The sequence below is a fragment of the Talpa occidentalis genome, unplaced genomic scaffold (genome assembly GCF_014898055.3).
Source record: "Talpa occidentalis isolate TD23 unplaced genomic scaffold, MPIMG_talOcc4v2.1 talOcc4.11, whole genome shotgun sequence".
In the NCBI taxonomy this organism is placed as follows: Eukaryota; Metazoa; Chordata; class Mammalia; order Eulipotyphla; family Talpidae; genus Talpa; species Talpa occidentalis.
The window spans coordinates 90,321,949-90,342,417 of NW_023601104.1; the positions used below are offsets into that span (position 1 = coordinate 90,321,949).

The window sequence follows — 20,469 nt, forward strand, 5'->3', positions numbered from 1 at the left end:
TGGAGGAATTGATGACCTTTTTTTAAAGAAGTTTTTCTTATGGAAAAATGTTCACACGCACGAAAAGCCGAGCTTAGTGAATTTCCACAGACCCTCCCCCCGCAGCAGCGATGAGTAACTTCAGATCTCTCCTGCCCCCGGTATCTTGCTGGGGAGTTGGAAGTCCGAGACTTCATGGGATGTCGCCTCTTACGTCTTTCAATGAACTTCTAGCTGGTACCTTTATTTTTCAGCTCTCAACCCAGCCGTCAATGTTTCTAACACGATGACTAGAATCCAGGTCCCCCTAGTGCCCCTCAGGCCCCTGATGCCTCAAAGATGTCTTTCTGCGGGGGTTTTGTTCAGCTCCAGACACAATCGGGGCCACACACTGCATCAGGTTCTCTTCAATCTCTCCCGCTCCACCAGCCACTCTCTGCTCCCCCAAACCCCACAACTGATGTGGGAGAAACTGGGCCGCTTGTCTGATGGCACAGCCAGCGTTCTGACGGGGCGATGCCTCTTCATGGGGTGTGGAACGCACCCCTCTGTGCCTCTTTTTGCTGCCAGTGTGGTGAGAGCCGGGCCTCCCTCCTCCTACTCAGTCCCTCCCTTGACTTTGGGGACATGGGGCTCTCCTGGTTTTCCTCCTCAGTCTCCCTAGCAGATTCTGCTCCCAGCTCTCTGCACTGGTCTCTATGGTGTTCTCACCCACATCCATGATCTAAACACCAGCCAGGGACTGATGACTCCCCATTTCACATCAGCAGCCCAACTCTCCCTCCCCTGGACTCCTGCATTCCCCTCCCACTAGCCCCATGTCCCCATCTCAAAAGTAACTTCCCAAAATGGAACTCTTGGTATCTCCCAGGACCTGCTCCTCCCAGCACTCTCTGCCTTGGCAAACCGGTGTGCCCAGTTGCTCTGGCAGAAGAGCTGGAAGTCGTCCTTACTTTCTTGCTTGCTCTCTCGGTCCCAACATCAAGTCCAGCCATGGATCTTCAGACCCAAATGTCTCCTTCTCCTTCCTCATTCCCTGCCTGTCCTGGTCGAGCTTCCTCTCTCTTCTGGAGGCCTCCCTCCAACGGGGCTGGCTGCTTCCACCTGAGGAGACCATGTCTCTCCCCTGCTCAGAGCTCCCCAGAAGCTCAGCCTACAAAGCCACTGCCCACTCTGCTCTAGCCGCTCTGGCCTCCCCAGTGCTCCCTCGGGCCTCCCAGATCTTCGGCAGCCTCTACTAGCTCCCAGGACTCATCCCCAAAGAAGGTGTCCTTGGTCCCCCTGAACTCCAACCACTTCTTATCCTACTTTATTTTTTCTTCAATGTTTGTGTTCCTGACACCCCACGATATAATTTGCTATGTAACTTGTAACCTATTGCAGTAGAAACGGGAGGCTGACACAGAAGCCACGGGGCTGTGTGTCTGGAGGGAAGAGGAGATTCTTCGGACCCTTGCCAGAGCCTGGAGTGGCCAGAGCCTGGTGTGTCCCTCCAGTGCAAACAGTGCCACTCAGTGCCCAGCGAGATGACGTAACATAGTTGTGTCTGTGCCAGGTATCTTAGAAGCCAGAAGGCAGCTCTTCGGAGTTAACCTCTGATTGCCGACCAGGCCCTTGCCAGCTGAGCTCCTGCAGGACAAGTGACGGCAGGAGGCTCAGAGACAGTGGGGTGCTGAGAATCGTTTCCCTGATTCTAGGGGTGTGAGGCTATGACCCTCCCTACACTCTAGCATCATCTGTAAAAGAGCTCAGGTCCCTCTCCAGGAATTTTGTTCAGAGATGGGGTCTGGACACTGGGATTGTTCAAGATCTCCCATTTGCAGCTGGGATGGAGAACCCCCACATTTGCAGCTTGAGTGAAGCGGGACTGCTATTGTCCACTGTCACCTTTTCAGAAAACAACCACTGTGCACCTCCCCAGGGCCACCACGGAGTGGACTTAGGACACCTGGAGTCAGCCAGCATGGAGAGTCCTCAGGGGAGGTCAGAGGTGCCCCCAGAGTGACTCTGGGAAGGTGGAGGGGGGGAACCAGGTCTGGAGGAGCTGTGCCTGGAGGTGCCCGCCCCAGGTTTGGCCTCCTGCTTCCAGCCCTGCAGAGCCCAGCAAGTCACTCAGACAGTGCGCCAGTGCCCCGGGCAGATCCCCTTTGCGTCTGGGCCTCCTTGGCACAAGGAACATGGGGTACTCAGGCCCTTCCTGCCTCCAGCCACCAGCCTCTGCAACTGCCACCCATGGCCTTGCTCTCCTCCCAGGTTGCATTAATCTTGTGTCATGCTGTGTTGATGCAAAAAGCACTTGGGAGCACGAGCATGGGGTACATGCACCTATGATTTCAGACACCTGGGATTAAAGGGCTAAAAGGGGCTCCTTAGCTCTGGCATCACTCTGAGGCTAGGGGACTTGGTTGCTGCCTCCCTGCCTGCGGCTCTGCCTGTTGAGTCTGTTTCCCTGATTCAGCATTAAAGGTATGTTCAATATACTCAAGGCTTCAAAAACGCTCTTTTCGTCTGCCTCAATCAATAATGAACCTTCCAGGCCTGGGATGATTGCACAGTACCTGGTACCAGGCCTCTGGCTTGTCCCCAGTTCCCCCCTACCCCCAGTCCAGGAAGCTCTACCTTCTAGGCCTCCGGGCCTCCTGAATATGGAGAGGCCTGGCCATCCCCTCTGTAGGGTACATGAATTAATCAGGCTTTTTACGCCACTAGCCTCTGTGGGGCCACTGTGGCCATCACCTGTGGTTTGATGGCGTTAATTTAGAAGGCACTTGGGCGTGGGTGTGGGCACGTGTGCCTGATGGAGGACGCCTAGAGTATGGTGTGCGCATGCGTAAGTGTGCACACCTGAGCCTAGAGGCCAGGGCTATAAGGGCGGTGTCCTTCAGCGATGGACGACGGCTACGTGAAGACAAGTGGCGTGACTACAGAAGAGGTGAGACCACGTAACAATGAGAGCGGGAGCGCCCAGGGGAAGAGCTCAGATTCCCTGGGGGCTGGGACTCTGGTCCCCAACATCCCTGCCTGGTGTGCCTGTGTCCCTGAGAGAGCTTTGAAGCCTGTAAAAGTCCAGAGCTCCTGGACTCTGCATGACTCAATAGTGCACCTGCCCCAAGGCTGCTGGCACCAGGCCCTCCTTCCCTCCGAGGGCCACCTTCCCTTCCACCTTCCTTCAGCTTCTGTCTTTCTACACTTCTGCTCATCTGTCTCTGCCTGGGCCAAGTCTCCTGCGAGGTCTGCTGAAGAATGACCAGGGCCTGCGATCTGGGGGACCCTGGAGGCTGCAGGTCTGGGGGAGGGGATTCCCAGAGTCTGCGCTGACGGCAGTTCTTAGATCCTCGGGAAAGGCCCCTCCCTCCTCAGCCAGCGTGGTCTTCTTTCTTTCTCTGCCCCCTGAGGCAGCCCTTATGGATTCACCTGACTTGACAAGTGATGACTCTGATGGGTCAGGGGTCAAGAAGCTGGGCCCTGGCCGTATGCCCAGGCCGATGCCATGGGAGAGGACACTTTGAACCTATGTCCACTGATGGACTATGAAAGCGTGAGGACAGGGTCCAGCAAGGGGCCTGGGGAGCCGTTCTTGGGCAGCCTGTCCTGGAGGTGTCGTGTGTGATCTCACAGACATCAGTGGACCACATTCTCCAGCCTGCTCCCTCGGCTCGCCACACTTCCCCCCGTCGCATCCACTCGATTCAGTAAGGCGGAGCGGTGACCCTCACACCCTTCTGCTGCTACTCTCTGGACGAGATGACCAGCCGGGGTCACTGGGCTGGTCAGAGGAAGGCCAGAACATCCCCGGGGTGGGGAGGTGTGACAGCAAAGGTCCCAGCCTTTCTTAGAGGTTGTTCTTCTCCCATCTAGGCCTGACCTGGCGGCCCCCCACACGGTCCTACTGCCCAAGCTCGCCCTGACCTCCCTTGCCCCGTGCGGCTGGCTGGGGCTGGTGCAGGCCCGACCTCAAGCCCACTCCTTCTCGTCCATCCAGCCACCTGCTCACGGGGCTCCTGCCTTTGAAAAAACCCCAGGTACTCACCAGAAAGTCCTCCCCTCCTGCTGGGGGGCAGGGCTCAGAGCACCCACAGCTGAAAGGGGGAGGTGGATTCACTTCCTGTCTCTCCAGCAGACCTGGGGAAGCACTTGCCTGGTCTGCCCTGTCAGGAGGGGGCCAGGGAAGACCTCAGGGGTGAGGGGATCCCAGAAGGGCCAGCTCTGGTCCCAAGGGACAAAGCCCCTAACCTCAGGGAGGTTCATCTCTTAGCAGCTCTGCCTCCTTCCAAGCAGAGGGAAGGCCCTGCTGGGCCTGTCCAAATGCAGAGGCTCGAGCGAGCAGAGGTTGGGAGGACTTGTTTATTCAAGGCACGGTCATAGCATTAATAACAGAAGGTTCGGCATTCTGGTACATTCCTTTAGTGGTGGTAGCCAAGGGAAGTCCACACCCCCACCGGGCCCCCAGAGGATGCAATGCTGCTGATAGGCACTTTGCTTCCAGAAGCTTCTGAGAAAGAGGCAGGCAGGCATGGAGCTGCTCCAGGCCCCGTGGGGCACTTCTGGGAGGTTCTAGGCAATATCACTCCATCCCCTCCTCACCTGGGGCAGCTCCCTCCAGAAAGGATTAGGTCTGAGAGGGGGTGGTTCCCTGACAGGCAGGCCCAGCTGGGAAGGGGTTGGTGGCCTGGGGTGGGATGGTAGCAGGGAGGGGAGGTACTTGGAGGCTAGAATGTGGTGTGTGAGGAGCTAAAGCAGGCCGACACCTCTGCTTTCTCAGAACCAGACTACACTTAACCCAAATTCAGAGAGAGGAGCCGCCAATAGTGCGGCCATGTTATCTGCTGGGAGGCCTCCATAAGCAGCGTCCACAGGCTGAGGTGGTCAGCGGAGCAGAGAGGGACAGAAGAAGTAGCAGAAACAGCCCAGTGGGGGCCGCATCAGAGGGGGCCAGGCAGCAGCAACCGGCGGCCGACACAGGAGCGCCCACAGGCCAGCTTCTGGTAAGACACCCCAGCACATACAGTGTGTGACACACCGCGGGCTGGGCAGGGCTGAGCCGGCCCCCTTCCCACAGGGATCCCCGCTGAGGCCCTGACCACTCTGCTCCAGAAAGGACCCTTCCCCTTGTGGGTGGGTGAGATGCCAGGGCAGAGGTCCTGTGGGGCCAAGCTGGACCAGGACCGGGAGAGACCACCTCCCCAGTCAATCCAAGGTCTGCTGAAGAAAGATCCCTCACACCAAAGTTTGGGCCAAGACCTGGGAGAGGGCACTGTTTGCCCCTCAAGTGCTATTTTTTGCCTGGGGTGAAGCCTGGAGCGTCTGAGGCTGAGATGCAGGCAGAGGTGGAAAAGGGACCGGGCCCAGGTGAGTGAGTGCAGGGGTGTGGCGGGGGCCCACCTTCAGCAGGTTGGCTGCAGGGACCCAGGTCTCTGGAGCTCAGGAGAACCCTAGAGCATGGGGACCCCATTCGATTGGACTGGCTCTGGCCCATGGAAGCTCCTGCTGGTCCTTCTCTGTCCTCCACTAGGCTGCCTAGGGGTCCTGGTGGGGTCTGTCCCCAGAGGCGGAGGCTTGCACCCCCGCCTGCAGCACAGGTGCCAGGTGTCACCAGCACTGTTCCTACCCGGGATTTGGCTCCTTCAGGCCTCAGGTGCTGGCAGCTCTGGGAGGGCAGAGAGGGTTTCGTCATCGAAGACACAGCCCCCTCAGTCCCGCAGGGCAACCCCAGTTCTAAGCTAGGACTACCCTGGAGGCCACTTGGAGTGGCTTTCACTCTAGGGTGCAGGGTGGACCCGAGAGGAGCAGAAGGGCCCCTGCTTGGAGGCCAAGGAATGGTCAGTGCCTTCAGTTTGAAGGATGGACTTCTCCCCAGCTGCCTCTCCTCTTGGCCTTGCTGGGTGAGCGGAGGCCAGGGCACTCAGAGGGGATGAGGCAGGAGGGGCTCTCAGTGGCCACAGTCTTGGCCTTGGGGGTCCTCTCAGTAGGCTCTGGGGTGGTTTACCTAGATACTCTTCACACAGGATTTGGGGAGAGACCCCCCTCCAAGGATTCTGCCTCTGCCCCTCCCCACCTGATATTAACCAGCCGAGGTTGCCTTCATCAAAATGCACACAGGTCTCGTTTAATGAGCCCGAGTGACCGTGTCCCAGCTGCCCTTGCAAGAATAGGAAGGAGAAGGGCCTCTACCCTGCTGCTCCTGGGGCCAGCTGATGAGGGCTGGAGGGTAGGAGGGGCTCGGACAGCTCCTCTCAGGTCTGTGTTCTCAGTGACCCCTCACCCCGCACGATGCAGAAACTCTCTCTTCATGGATGCCCATGCAGGGAACCTGGGCACGGTGTTCGTCGGCCTCCTGTCGATGAGGCCCAGCACACGAGCCTTCGCTTCCTCAGACTGCGGAGGCAGGATGGACTGGGAGGAGGGTGGGTTGGGGCGGCAACTGCAGTGGAAGCTTCTTGGCAGGGCAGCTGGTAGAGGGTGGCGAAGACCCCAGAGTCTTCGGTGGGCCTCTTCTGCCGCCTCCTTTTTGCATATCTCCTCTGTCTCCATCCCAGTGGGAACCCCAACCTTCAGTCTCTGCGCCCAGAGCTTCAGCCACCTTTCCCAAGACGTGGTGCCAGCCTGTCTCCTTCAACCCATCCAGGGTCCCTTTGCACTGCCCAGCAGGTCGGCAGGTTGGGGCCTCCACAGGCCGATAGCCAGGGCAGCAGGCATCTCCACTTGGGCCTTCCCAAAGTCTGCAGGAAGTGGCCAGGAGGTGAGGCTGCCCTCCTGCCAGGCCCTCCCCTGGCTGCTGCTCCCAGCTGGAGTTGCCAGGTGGAGGCCTTGGGTCCTGGTCAGTGGTACTGGCTCTCGTGCGCCAGTTCCAGCCCTTCCTGGAACTGGGTCGAGTCCAGCTCCCTCACAAAGCCCGACGACGCAACACTCGCCTCCTCTTCCTCTCCTAGCTGTCTGCTCATGCTGCCGTAGCTTAGCCGGGCCTGGGAGGAAGCTGGGGTCAGGTTCATCTCTGGCTCTTGCAGCACGGTGGCCATGTACAGCTGCTCCGGACAGAGAGGGGACACGGGGGTGAGGTCACATCTGGGACAAGGCCTTGGGTATACCCTTCCCCTTCACACCCTACCCCCAGAGCTTCCCTGCAGCCTGAGTCCTTCCTTTCCACCCCCAGCCCAGCTGCTCTTGATCAGCCCCCAGGGCTGGAAAATGCAGGGCTCCTGACCCCTAGTCCTGTAGCCACATTCCTTTCATCTGTGGTTCCAGGTTAGGCTGAACCCACAGGGAGAAAACAGGAGGCTTCCCCAGCTGGAGCCTGGGGAGACCCCCTCCCTGAGCTCCTGCACTTTCTAAGACAGTTTCAGAGGTGCATCCCTTTGAGCACGTAACATTGCTTGGCCTGTGAATCTGGGTTTACAACTGAGACTGCCAGCTGAGGTCTGGGTCACGTGGCCGGTCAAAACCAGGATGGTCCCACGACTGCCTGGGAGGACAGCAGGATAGGAAACGCAGGAAGAACTGGGGGTTGGTGGTGGGGGGGGAGTTATTGGCATCCTTTGAAGAAACTTTAACACCAACTTCTTAATTTGAAAATAGGTAATTATGGGACAGAACTAAGCCTTTCCTATAGGAATTCATTTCAATGAAACCAAACAGCCTTAGTTGATGAGGGAGCTCTTTTCTTACAAGAGTCTAGAATATTTGCATAATACCAAAGGAAACTCTGCAGATGACCTTTCATAAGGAGAAACTAACCCTGGAAGAAGCCAGCTGTCACCCCCTAATCAGGGGGTCACTTTAGCATCATGAATGAGGTGAGCCCATGTGTCTCAGATGCTGTGCTACCTGGAATGTATTGTTGCCTCTACGTTGAACTTGAATGATGCAGCCTTTGGAGCTAACATCTAGCTTTCAGGAAATAGAGAAGTTAGTGGAAAATGCTGTAGGGCCTCAAGAAAAACAGCTAGAAAAATCGAGAAGGTGTGACATGCTGCAGGAATATTGGCTTGATCTCACCAGCAAATCAAAAAAAGAGAAGGTGCTGATAGAAAAGAGACATGCACAGGTACTACAGGTACTACACAGGTGTTAGATTAATCTAGCACAAAGACTGGATGGGGTCTTGGCTGGGAATACTTTCATTTGCAAATGAACAAAATATTTGAAGAGGCAAAAATTTATATATGGGAATGTAGAGAGTGTGAACTAAAAGTACAGGTTAAAAAATTATTTGCAGTATTTCATCTTAGCAAAAATTTTATATTTAAATCTATCTAGAAAAAGGAATGGTAGGGGTTCTCAGTGGTCATATCTGGGTGGTGGAATGTGGTGACTTTATTTCCTTTTTTTCTGACTTGCCCCTATAATTATCTACAGTATTCTTATACCCCTGTTGTAATAATGCAAGCTTTAAAAAAATAGATTTCGGTAATTTTTAAAGCTCAGGCTTTAGAGCTGGATAGAACTGGTTGGAACTTTGTTGGCCACTTCCTTGTTCAGTGCCCTGGGGTGGCATTAACTGACCTGCATGAGCCTCAGTTTCCTCTGCTATAAAATGAGATAAAACTCCCTACTTGTAGTTTTATCATAAAGATGAAGAGCAAGAAGCACTATTTAAAATAGGTAAAACCCTGAAAGAACCCAAATGCCCAAAAATGGATGACTGGATCAAGAAGATGTGGTATATATACACAATGGAATATTATTCAGCAATCAAAAAAGATAAACTCATGCCATTCTCAGCAACATGGATGGAGCTAGAAGGAATTATGCTCAGTGAAATAAGTCAGAAGGAAAAAGAAAAATATCAGATGGCTTCACTTATAACAGGAATATAGGGGAACCCAATAAGACATAAGTATAAAAAAATAATAACAGTACAAAACACAACAAAGCAACAACAGACAATTATAAACCAGCGACATCCTGCAAGGGAGGAGGCGGGAGAGGGATCAGAGGGAGGGAGGGAGGAGCACCGGGGACTGTGGTGATGGTGCACGGGTGCCTTGGGGGAGGAAACTCTAAGGGGACCACACCTGAGGGGGTGGGGGGAAGCAACTATTGTTTAAAAAAATTAAAAATTAGAAAAGGAAACTATGAACTAAAGAAAAAAACTAACACCTCTTGACTACTACTGAAGAAACAGTGACAATGTATATGTACAGATGTGACACAATTAAAAAAATGGACTATAAATAAAAAAAAAGAATAAAAAAGATTAAGAGCAAGAGTGGAAAAGCATCAGGTTCAGAAGATTTCAACAGCAGATGGCTAATAATGTTCCAGAGGGATCATGTTGGCAGGGCCCCAGCAAGATGCCAGGTGAATGGAGACTTTGGAACCTATTTAGTACCTCCAGCCCCGAAGCTCCTCCTTCCCGGCCACCTCCCAGACACTCTTCCTCCGTGGAGGTTTTTCCAAAGTGGGGCTGACCCGCAGCTCTGTGCCCGGGAGTGGGCATGGCCGCCACCGCTGTGTCTGCCTCCCTCCATCCCTGCCCAGACTGGGAGCCGTCTCTGCCTCCAGGCCCTGCCACCCACTCTGCATCAACCCCCACGCTGAAACTGACTTCAGCTCTTGCCTTCAGTTCCACCAACACCTCCACACCCCATTCCACCTGGCGCCCCCTCCAGCCCCATACCTGGAGTCAGATTAGACATTCCCTCCTCCAGGAAGCCCCTTCCGTGAGTGCCCGGGCTGGCTGATGCCCATCTTAGTGGTCCTCCAAGGACCCTAGAATCAGGGCAGGGGCTGACCTGCTACCCAGCTCAGTGCCTTGGTGAGCCCGTGTCCACATACGTGGCTGGGAGGCGGGTGAGTGCTCCCTCCAGGCTGAGCTACGGCGTGGGAGTCAGCACCCCGCTGCGGGGCTCCTGGTCCTGGTCTTCACTTGCAGCTGTGGTCTCACTTACCCGCTGCCGCCCGGCCTCCAATACCTCCCTGCAGCTGGGTCTGCGCGCTCGCCTGGCACCTGCGCCCCCGGGGGCAACCTCCGGTCCTGAGGCTGAGCCCCAGCTCATGTCTGCATCTACACAACTGAGCTCGTTGTGGCTGGGTTTGCCCTGACCTTTTTCTTCCTCTCTGAGTTCCTCCCAGAGAGTCTCCGGTAAATCTTGCTTGCTCGATCTTCCCAGGTCTTCAGCCAGGGCCACGGCAGCAAGGTGACCTGGGCCAAGTCCTGCTACATCAGAGGCGGGACCCCGGGGGCCACCGTCTCCTCCCCACTCCACCGGCACCAGGTGCCGGTGCTCCCCTCAATGATGCTGGAGTAGCCCAGCCTGTGGCCAACCCCCCTCTCGGCCTGCCCCCTGGGGTAGAGGCGCTGACTTACAAGTGAGGTGGGCGTGGAGGAGGTGCTGCTGGGCTCCATGTCAAACACAGTCTCCCTCTCCTCCTCGTGCTGCGCGGAGAGAGACGCGGAGGGTCATAAACAGAGGGTCTGCCCTCTGCCCCCGCCCTCCCCACATTCAGGGGGGCTCCTGGGCTTCTCACTCCCCTTGATCTCATCTTCTGTTGTTTCCCAGGCCTTCACCCGAGGACAGGACCGAAGCCCAGGGTGGTAGAGAGGGGGCTGGGATGTTAGGGGAACCTTCAGGCACATTCCATTCTCCAGGGCCGTAATGGAGGACATAAGCAGAGTGGAGACTGGGGTTCAAAGAGGAGCCTGCTTGGGCTCTAGGAAAAATCCTTGACTTCAACTCTCTCTTCCCGGGAGGCCCCTCTACCGGGAACAAACCCTAAACCAAGGTGCTCTAGGTCCTCCGCCACCTTCATCCTGAGAGCAGACGCTCGGGCACCCAGATCACTTGGCGTCGTTGCATCGGGAAGAAAAGCCAGAGGCGCCGTTGGCTGTGGCCCTTCACGAGCTGGACGCTCAGCCCTCCAGGGGACAGGAGGGGGGCCAGGCAGGGGGGCTCACCAGACAGGGAGCCGCGGGAGGCAAGGCGGTCCTCTTCCTTTGATTCGGCAGTATGCCAGTATTTTAAATCAACTTACTTTCTTCCCCTTATACAAGGGGGAAGGAAATAATTCACCATTATTGACAGAAAGCCTGTCAGTTGCCATCCACAGAAGGTTAAGTGGAAAAATTCATGGGTAACCATGAAGAATACTTGAGTGCACTGGAACTCATTCCAACACGCCCCTGCAGACACCCACTTTGAGAACTGCTGATGGGGCGCACACACGCCCCTGGCATGACTCCCAACAGGAAAGGACTGGCTCCCTTTTGGAATGATCTGGGCCCCCAGGGCCAGGCTTGTTCTACAGACAACCTCAGGCTCAAAACCCTGGAATGCGGAGACAATGACTGTCCCCCTTCTGCAGGTGACCATCCCTTACCACCCCCACCCTCTCTCTCAACTCCCCATCACTGGGATGCTGCTCCCAGCTCAGTGGCTGGACAGCTTCACAGTGTAGGAGGGACGGGCCAGGAGCCCGTGGTTGGAGGAGGTGACAGAAGGGGCGGGAAGGAGAGGACAGCTGTCTTCCAAATTTCCCCACCCCTGAGGTATGATTCTAGGGGTGAGAGCTGGGCCAGGGGCAAGGATATACGGGCATGCGCACACAGGCCTGGGGACCTCACCCCAGAATCACAGGAAGGCAAGGACCTCTTTATTCCTGTGGTGCTGTGGCTGCCCAGGTCAGCAGGGGGTCCTAGAGCTGTGCCCCCCCAGGGGCCCGGGAGCACCAGCGGAGGGAAGGCAGGCCTGCAACTCACCGCGAGTTCATGCACCGTGCGAAGTCTCCCCAGAAGAGTGCCAAAGCAGGCAATTACCATGGAAAGGACGAGGATGGACAGGGAAAAGAAGGTGATGACATGGGCCGAACCTGCCGAGAGAAGCGGGCGTGGGACGGGGTCCTGGAGGACCGGCGCTGCGGGAGGAGCACGCCGGCAGAGAGGCCACCCAGGCTGGCAGGTACCCGGGAAGCCCCTCCACAGCTCTGCAGGGACTCAGGAGTCGAGGGCAGAAGGACCCTTCCCCATTCGCCTAACAGCTGGGATCCTTGCATCTGCCGCTGTGGTCTCATCCTCTGCTATTTAAGAAGATTAGAATTTGGTATCTGGTGGAACCCATAACAAATTTTTAATTGACTTAAGCATCCACAAAGTGCCCATTCACTCCACTGTCAGTTACCTCCCACGCCATCAAGGTCCCTGGGAAGAATCTCTGAGTCATTCGTTTTTGCCACGGCCCCCAAATGGAGTCTCTGACCCACACCTTGCCTTGTCAGAACTTTGGAAGTGCGCGCGCTCCGGGATCTGAGCTAATAGCACTAAAAAGCAATCAAGGATTTAAGTTCTGTCCATTTCATTTGGGGATATACAGTTACTTTTTAATGAAGTAGCATTAGGTAAATATTAAAAATCAGTCTTTACAGGTAGAGGTTACTGCATAATGATGCTTATGGTTGGAGTTTTAGAACCAGAAAACCTTAACATCCAAGGCTGGAGAAGGGCTGCAGTGGCCAGAATTTAATGCTGCTGTTTAAAAGGCCTGGGCTCAGAGTTTGAATAACACACTATTTTCTTAGCTAGGAACATAATGTGCAGTGAAGGAACTCTGGAGACAAGATTGAATGTTATCAAATGATGCCACGATTTTGTAAAGTAGCAAACTGACTCCCGCTCTGCCCTCCTTCCCCAGATGTGCGCACAGAATGGCATCTGGAGCACAGACTTCAGACTCGGGGACATGATGGGTCATTTGACTTTTGATCTTTATATTTTTCCTATTTTTGATAACAAATGGTCGTCCTTCGTACTTATAGAGAAGTAGGATTAAGACATGCAGTCAGCTAGAGGGCAGGGAATGGCTGCTGGGATAAAGGCGTGGACGAGGTGCCCCAATAACTGAGAACTGACTGCTGCGAGTCAGGCAGGGTAAGAAAAGAGGGACTTGCCCTGCTCGCTGCACGCTGCACGCTGCACGGGGAAGATTAGGGTTAAGTCAAGTCCCTGTGGGAAGGCCAGTGGGGAGAGGGGCCGAGAGGAAGGGGGATGAGCCAGTCTCAGGGAATTTTCAGTCTGGAGCCCATGGGAACTTCCTCTGGAAGGGTGTCCCTGAGCTCACTGGGGCAGGCCGCTCTGTGTAGCCAAGAGTAGGAGAGAAGCTGGCAGCTGGGGCACGCTGCGAGTCTGCCAGGCTCTCAGGCACCCATGAGACCAGACTCTTCTCAGATCCCAGAGGCAATGTCACGGGCAGCGAGGCCCCTGGTTGCTGGCATTTTATTTCCTGCCAGCCTGGAGTAACAACGCAGCAAGAGGACCTTTCTTGTCCTGGGGCCTATACGCCAAATGCACAGTGTGGTTGGCATTGGTTCAAGCCCTTCCCATGGCTGCAAGGATCTGTGGGGTTTGGATGAACTCCTTAAGCCTAGAGAAGCCACCAGGCTTGGCTGCACTTGATAAGCCCTGCTCCTTCGGGGTTTTGCTGTTCTAACAGTTGTTAAGGGATTTACGGAGCAGCAAAGGGCCGAGCAGGCTTGGCACCCACCTAATCGTAGCACAGAGAAGAAGAGCATCCAGAACAGACTCAGGAGCGGTGCAAAGATGGCCTGGCTGACTGCAGCCATGTGGATCTGCTCGTTGAGCTTGGTGGGCGCGTAGGAGTAGTACATGTTGTAGCGGTCCGTCATGTGCTTCATGAACAGGTAGAGCAGGCCTGGGGGCCCGGAAGATGGAGACAGCCTCAGCTGCTGCTTCCACGGTCAGGACCCGTGCAGTCCCAAGGCCCCCAGGGGCCCGAGGGGCCAGATCCAGAGTGGTCAGAGCATCAGGGGCCAAGAGGAGGCTGTGGTGCCGACCTCTGGATCATTCACTCATGCATTCATTCAACAAGCATCCTATGTACACAGTCATCTCAAGTGGTCATCCATCCTCAGTCCTGACTACCTCATCCTCCCCCCTGATCTGGCCCTGGCCCTGACACCTCCATGCCCTGCACCAGGTTCCCTTGTGCTCCAGCGTTAGGGCCCATGTGGTGGCGCTTAGCCCCTCCTCCCATCATGAGAGTGTGCAGTCCTGGGATGATCAGGGATGACTCACCAAAAGGCACAATGATAGGGCAGGTGATACTGTATGCCATCACCACGCTGAAGACATTTATCATCCACGCATATTCTCGCCCATACTGGAAGTCCAAGGCGTGGTCCTGGAGCAGAAGGCAGGGTAACACTAAGGTGGCCTGCTGGCATAGGCTTGGTTGCTTCCGTGGCTGCTCCTTTTCCATCCCCTGGAGCTGGCTAACAGCTCAGGTCTGGAGACAGCCTATTCCACCCCTGGGATCCGAGCAGCACCAGCCCCACTGCAGCAGGCCTCCCTTTTGGGGCCCCTTGGTGCTTCCAACAGGCCCCGTTCCTGACACCCTCCCAAGGGCCTTGAGGGCCATTCTGAGGGAAGGGTCCGCCCTCACTTTTCTGATGTGGACTCTCTCTGGCTCCGACTTGGAGAAAAAGAGGCGGGTGCAGTACAGTATGAGAGACCCCGGGCGTAACAGCTCCATGCCTGTGCCAATCAAAGCTGCCGTGATGACGTAGTTGACGAAGAAGGCGCCGTTGTCTGGCAGGAACACACACCTGGGCGTGGGGGAGAAGGGAAGACAGCAGCAGGAGCCAGGGGAGAGGCGGAGGGCAGAGGTGTTGGGCAGGAAGAGGAGAGTAGGGGAGGGAGCGAGCCGAGGGAGTGCAGGTGGGGTGGAGGCAGAGATGGGGAAAATGAATTTCCTATATACAAATGAGCTTCCAGCGCAACTGAAGTTCACGAGAGCAGGGAGGGGGATGGTCTGCAGAAAGTGTGACGATGTAAGGAGATATACGCTCTGGCTTGATCTGAAGCTGAGATATTTGGTCTGGAGCCACAAACCAAAGGAGAATTTGGAGGGACTGTGACCATGAATGGGGAAAAAAATTGCATTTTTATTTCACTAACCTCTGACTACAATTTAGCACTTCTTTTGATTGTGAACATGGGAACGAACCACAGCAATGTCGGCCACAGCTGTGAGTCTGTCCCTCGCGGGCTGTGTCAGATCATGGAGCAGTCACAGCTGATAGCTCACAATAGCAGGGTGCTCGTCACCCCTTAAAGTGATGGTAGCTACGAGGCATGCAGCCAAGTTACACGAGACTGCCATCGTCCTGTCTGCACATGTGTATCAGATGTTTCGGGCCAACGTTGGCTGGGATGGATTCCTTCAGTCACCCAGTGGGCGAGCTGCCTGCCTCACCCTGGTGACCAGGGTGACTCTGGCTTTACAGTGTCGCATCTACACAATTCTGTCAACTCCCTCGAAAAGAGACATCTTGTCAACTTCCTCGAAAAGAGAGATCTGAAAGCCCCTGGACATATTTCAGGTCTCTTTCAAAGGCTATTTTTTCTGGATGACATCCAAGTTGAGTGATGGGCTCACACTGCTTCCCTCCCCATACGTAAACTATCCTGAAGACACTGACCTGTCAGAAGAAGGACTCATTCATTTTTTTTTTTGGGGGGGGGGGGAACCCAATTTATTACAATTATAGTTCCATGGCAGATACCTTGGAGAATTCTGGTTCCTGCCCTATAGTTAGGGAAGCTTGATGGTCATTTGCAACATTCTGACTTTTGAAAACTTTTTCAACATTTGTACCCCTAAAAACGAAAAACTCAAATGACTGTCTAATACCACTGCATGTTGCCTTGTCAAAGGTGCACGCCAGCCCCAATGTAATGCTCTTTTAAGTTTTATCAGCTCTCACACTGATGCACACTGCAACGAAGTAACAACAAAACTTTAGCCTTGCCTGCATTTAAAATGCATTGTCTTACTATTAAATGTGTTCATAGAGATCACTACCAATTTAAGTTTTAGAATATTTTCATCAAACATTTCACTATATTTGGTTTTCTTGAAAACCAAGTATATTGTGCACCTAAAGCTAACTCTTCTGCGTGTATGAAAAACTGGTGAAATCTGAATGCTGTCTGTGGGTTGCAGTAAGGCCAGTTTCTGTCTGCGATATTATGCTGTAGTTATGCAACAGGCTACGCTGGAGGAATCTGGGGGAAGGGATCACAGCACATTTATGGGGTTCTTTTTATGGATCTAAAATTATTTGAAAAATATCATTCAGAGAATGGCCAAAGCGGCCCATGGCACCAGGAAAGAGTAGGAGGCTGCCTAGTGAGGGCGCCTGCATGCACTTATCGCTACCAGCGTGGGAAAATAAGACTACACATGTCCGGCTGATGTGAACTACACACAGGGAAGGCCCAGTGTCCCCTGGAACATGCATTCGGTACTCACTGGAACCTGATGGATGCCTGTTCCAGATAGTAGATGTCAAAGAGCCAGCGCAAAAAGACATCCAAGCTAGAAACAAGAGCAAGACAGGCCCCATAGTTAATGAACCTATGAGAAAAGGCCTATGAACCTAGGAGTTCAATGCCTCTTAGACTGGCTTCCCTCTTCTATCTGCCCATGCCCACCCCCAAAGATGTTGCCACCTAATATTCCAGCTAGCCAGTCCACATCGCCTCTCTTCCTTCCGAGTGTGGGGCTTTCCCTGTCCCTCACCCTTTGGCCTTTCAACCTCAGGCCAATTCCTCCAGCAAACCTTTGTCAGCTATTTCTCCTGGTGTTCTCTCCTGAATTTTTACTGCGAGTTGGCTGTTTCCCCCACCTGGGCTGGCAGGCAGCTGATAGGCATGGCGGCTTTTCCCAGCTGATGATAAACTCTTTGAGGGCAGGGTTTATGGCTGAATCTGAGAGTACCTGGCTCATGCTAGGTTCATGACAGGCACTGGGCTGTCATTTGAGGACTAGATTTGCAGCAACCACAGGAAGGCCTACAGTTTCTGCAAGAGGAGGCGCCAACTCTAGGGTGAGTCTGGCTGTGAGAGGAAGTGTAGTACCTGGTCAACCCCATAGAAGGCAGAATGACCACCATGAACACCAGGAAGATATAGCACTTGTGCACTATGATCAGATTCTGACTTGATCTAGAAGGAAACAGAGATGTTCATCAGTGAGAGATAAGAGCCAAAGATCTAACTACAGAATGAAGAGAGAAACTGCTACTTGGCCTAGAAAATTGGCTTGAGTGTATTCCAATGCCATCTCAGGACCCTGATGAGCTGTGCTGCAACTGGCACCAGCAGTAAAGATGAGCATGATCAACTAGTGATGTCTGCCCTGGGCACAAGAAGGGAAGGAGGGCTCTGATTTGTCTAATACTTGACATCTTTGTGTTAAAGGGACATTACCTAGAGTTTCAATAATTGACATAAGCTTTGTTCTTGGCCAGGGGAAAGATTAGTCAGGATTTCTGTTAGGACAAACCTCCTAGTTTACTGCCTGGAAGGATGGTAGGAGTTTTTGATGCAGAGAATAACTTTAAGACCCACACAGTCTTCAGGTCAAAGCAGGAACTTGTCCCAGGACATGGAAAATACCTTCTAGCCAATTAACTACTATAAGGGCACTATAAGGGCTAACAAATAAGAAAAAGCTCCTGATTGTATAAAATGAAAGTACTGTGAGGGCTACACAGTTCATGGGCTCCTCTGATATGGTTACAGGAGCCTTCTTTGGGGGGGTCTCTTCTTATTCTAATCTGTGCGTTTTGCCTGGAGTGCCTAGCACGGCCCGATCTCTGTTTACAGCTCTATCCTCTCAGTGCATGGCTGGAGGCTCAGGGAACAGCCCAAAGATGACATGGTTTTGGCCTCACACCCTTACATGGTGAGATATCTCAATATTCTTGAGGCCAGAGGCTCAAAGACAACTCAGTGCCCTCCATCCAAAGAAAAAAAGATCTGGTAGTTTTGGGTATCAGAGTCATCCTACATCAATTCTATTCCTTTAGCCAGATGAGAAGCCAGAGCACCAAATTGGGGGTGGGGACAGGGACAGGGCTGGGGTCCCTCCCACTCACCTGGTCCAGTGGGCCTCGAGGAAGGCAGAGAAGTAGACAATCAGAGGCAGTATCACTGTAAAGGCCCAGAGCAGCAGTGAGGGGAAGAACTGGGTCACAACAGGGCTCTGCAGGGGTAGAGTAGAAGAGGGCAGGGACATTAACACAAGAAGTGGCTCTTTCCTCACCAGGCTGCCCGGTCTCTCCACACCCAGTCTCAGAGCAGGCCTGGTTTCCCTGGCGGCTGTGCAGTGGGCCTGGCCTTTCTGACCCACCTTCCTTGTCAGAGATCTACCTGTCTGGGGGTGGGCAGAGGCTGGCACCCCCAGGGGCGGAGGGGGTGCTCCCTTGGACACAGAAGAGCACAGGCCTCCTGTGTGCAGGTCCCTGGGGGGGCAGCTTGGGCTTCCTCTAGTGACCACACCTGAAGGCCAGAGCAGCATGTCACTCGTCTCAGACCTCAGGGAGAAGACCTTGACTGTCTCACTCGTGAGAGAAGTGGCAGAGAAGGGGGTGAGGGGATGTGAAGTGAGAACCTCCAAGGAGGGTTGTGGAGCTCCAAGGAGGGTGACTTAAGAGGGCAAGTAAGCAGCAGAAGCGGGTGGCCTGTGCATGAGAGCATGTGTGCATGCATGCGTGTGTGCATGAGTGCATGCATGTGTGCGTGCATGTGTGCATGAGTGCGTGTGTGCATGTGTGTGTGCATGTATGCGTGCATGAATGGCGGAGACAATATGGAAGGAGCGGCCTTTGAAGCCTGTTGTAACAGCCTTGAGGCTACAGAGTTCGGAAACAGGCCAGTGCACTCCTCGGATGCCCTCACCAGAAGGCGGCATCCTCCAACCTCAGGGACAGCGCTCCAGGGTGGGGCACTCCCATTCGGGAGCAGGGGTGTCTGGAAGTGAGGGAAGAGGAGACAGATCTGGAAGTCTTGCTTCTCTCAGAGGGGAGTATGGAACTTACCTCCTTTTTCCCAGCTTCCACCTTACCCTTCAAACCAGGGACCCTAGCTTTAGGGGAGGTGGGGGACACAGCTGACACTCACCACACCCTCTGTTCACCCTTTGTACCTCTAGTTGGCCTAGACTGACCGGATCTAAAGAAGCCCTCTGAATCTAGGCCGGTCTGGACTGCCTACCCCCCAAACTTACCCCAGAAGCTACCTATGCTCCCCACTCTCCCTCTCTTTTCCAGCCCCAGTCAGAGATGGGTAATAACCCGTCTTCACCCCCTTTAAAACTAGGGGCGCTCTAAGCCATATCAGCACCGCTGCCACCTCCACGATGCTGCGTGGACCCTGGAGCTGCGTGCCGTGGCCCGTCACATCCTCGCGGGAGCTCCTCCTTCACCTCTTTGGGGCCCACACGCCTGGCTGAGCAAAGCAGGTACCTGCAGGTTCTCGATGGGGCGGGTGACGTTGTACATGTCGATGGTGTTCATGATGATGGCAGGTGTGGTGAGGAAGAAGAAGAGGAAGAAGAGGGAGGTGTTGATTAGGATAAAGCGGGCCCACCAGGTGAAGCGGCGGACTGACAGGTGTTTCCTGGGGAGGAAGGAAGAAGGAGGTGCACTTAGGACCCCGGGTTCCAGCCCTGAGACAGAGCCCACATGCTGCTTCCTGCATGCCAGCTATGCACCCAGGCTGCCCTGGCCCAATACAACCCCTTGGGGCTCCCACAGCTGAGCCCAGAAATTGATGTGAGCTCTTCCTGCAGGAAAACCCTTTTCTTCCAGGGTGCGGTGCCTTCCATGCTCATGGTGAGGTGGGTTTCAGGAGGGCAGGGGCTGCAGTGCCCAGAAGAGGACATGGCTGCAGGTGGGCAATGAAGTGGGGCGCAGGCCCAATTCCTTTCCCCATTGTTTGCCTTCTTCAGTGTCAGAGGAGCTCTGAGGAGAGGGAGGCAGAGAGGGAGCTTACCAAATAATGTCTTTGGGGTGTGGGGCCAAGGAGATCCTCCACTGGTGGGATTTGACCACGGTGGTGACCGAGGACTGATTGGGGGGTATGCCGCAATGGATGAACTTGTAATCATCCAGGACTCTGCAGAGGGGAGAAGGGGACAGGTCTGGGGGAAAGAACAGGCTTGTGGGGAAGGGGAGTATCTCATGCCAAGGTCCCAGGTCTACTGTGAGGGTTCATCTACTCCCCGGGGATTTGAATAGTCTCAGAATTTCAGAGGTGGGCAGTGCCTAAGGCCTAATGGCTGGAGGGGAGAGGTACTGCAAGGCCCCAGACTGCCCAGGAAGGTGGCATGGGGGTTGGGGGACAGCCACATGTTTCTCAGTTAATATCTTTCCCTCTTAACAGCAGCGATGCCACAAAGACAGGCCCTTTCTGGGAGGTTGGTGGGGAGGTACTAATATCGGTCTTCTCATAATATTAACAGCTACCAATTATTGAGTTCTTTCTGTGAGCCAGATACTGTACAACTGGTGATCAGCATCATCCCGGTTGCACAGATTACTAAATTGAGGTCTGAGTTGTCTGCATATACAGCCAAAGAGGGGTAGATGCTGGCACTGGCGCCCTGTCTTTGGTCTTTGACTACAATTTTCTGTAATTAAACCCCAGCTCCTGTCTACCCAGTGACAGTACCTTGGACAATAAACCACATTGTC

General features: G+C 54.3%; 1 protein-coding gene across 6 annotated transcripts in view; it reads right to left on the reverse strand.

The window, feature by feature from the left end:
* Positions 1-4,088: 4,088 nt before the first annotated feature.
* Positions 4,089-20,469, reverse strand: part of TMEM63C (transmembrane protein 63C) — a 72,774-nt gene continuing 56,393 nt past the window's right edge. For 4 of the 6 annotated variants that reach the window (XM_037503797.2, XM_037503796.2, XM_037503801.2 and 1 more), the window contains 12 exons: positions 19,769-19,891; positions 19,240-19,393; positions 17,872-17,978; positions 16,850-16,936; positions 16,242-16,307; positions 14,370-14,532; positions 14,003-14,108; positions 13,452-13,619; positions 11,675-11,784; positions 10,286-10,354; positions 10,022-10,120; positions 4,092-7,001 (listed from right to left, as the gene is read on the reverse strand). In XM_037503797.2, the coding sequence (XP_037359694.1) occupies positions 6,798-7,001; positions 10,022-10,120; positions 10,286-10,354; positions 11,675-11,784; positions 13,452-13,619; positions 14,003-14,108; positions 14,370-14,532; positions 16,242-16,307; positions 16,850-16,936; positions 17,872-17,978; positions 19,240-19,393; positions 19,769-19,891 (1,456 nt within the window). In that variant the 3' untranslated portion in view covers positions 4,092-6,797. Of the gene's footprint in view, positions 7,002-10,021; positions 10,121-10,285; positions 10,355-11,674; positions 11,785-13,451; positions 13,620-14,002; positions 14,109-14,369; positions 14,533-16,241; positions 16,308-16,849; positions 16,937-17,871; positions 17,979-19,239; positions 19,394-19,768; positions 19,892-20,469 lie in introns of all 6 variants that reach the window. The other 2 variants (XM_037503800.2, XM_054691924.1) reach the window with 2 other exon arrangements.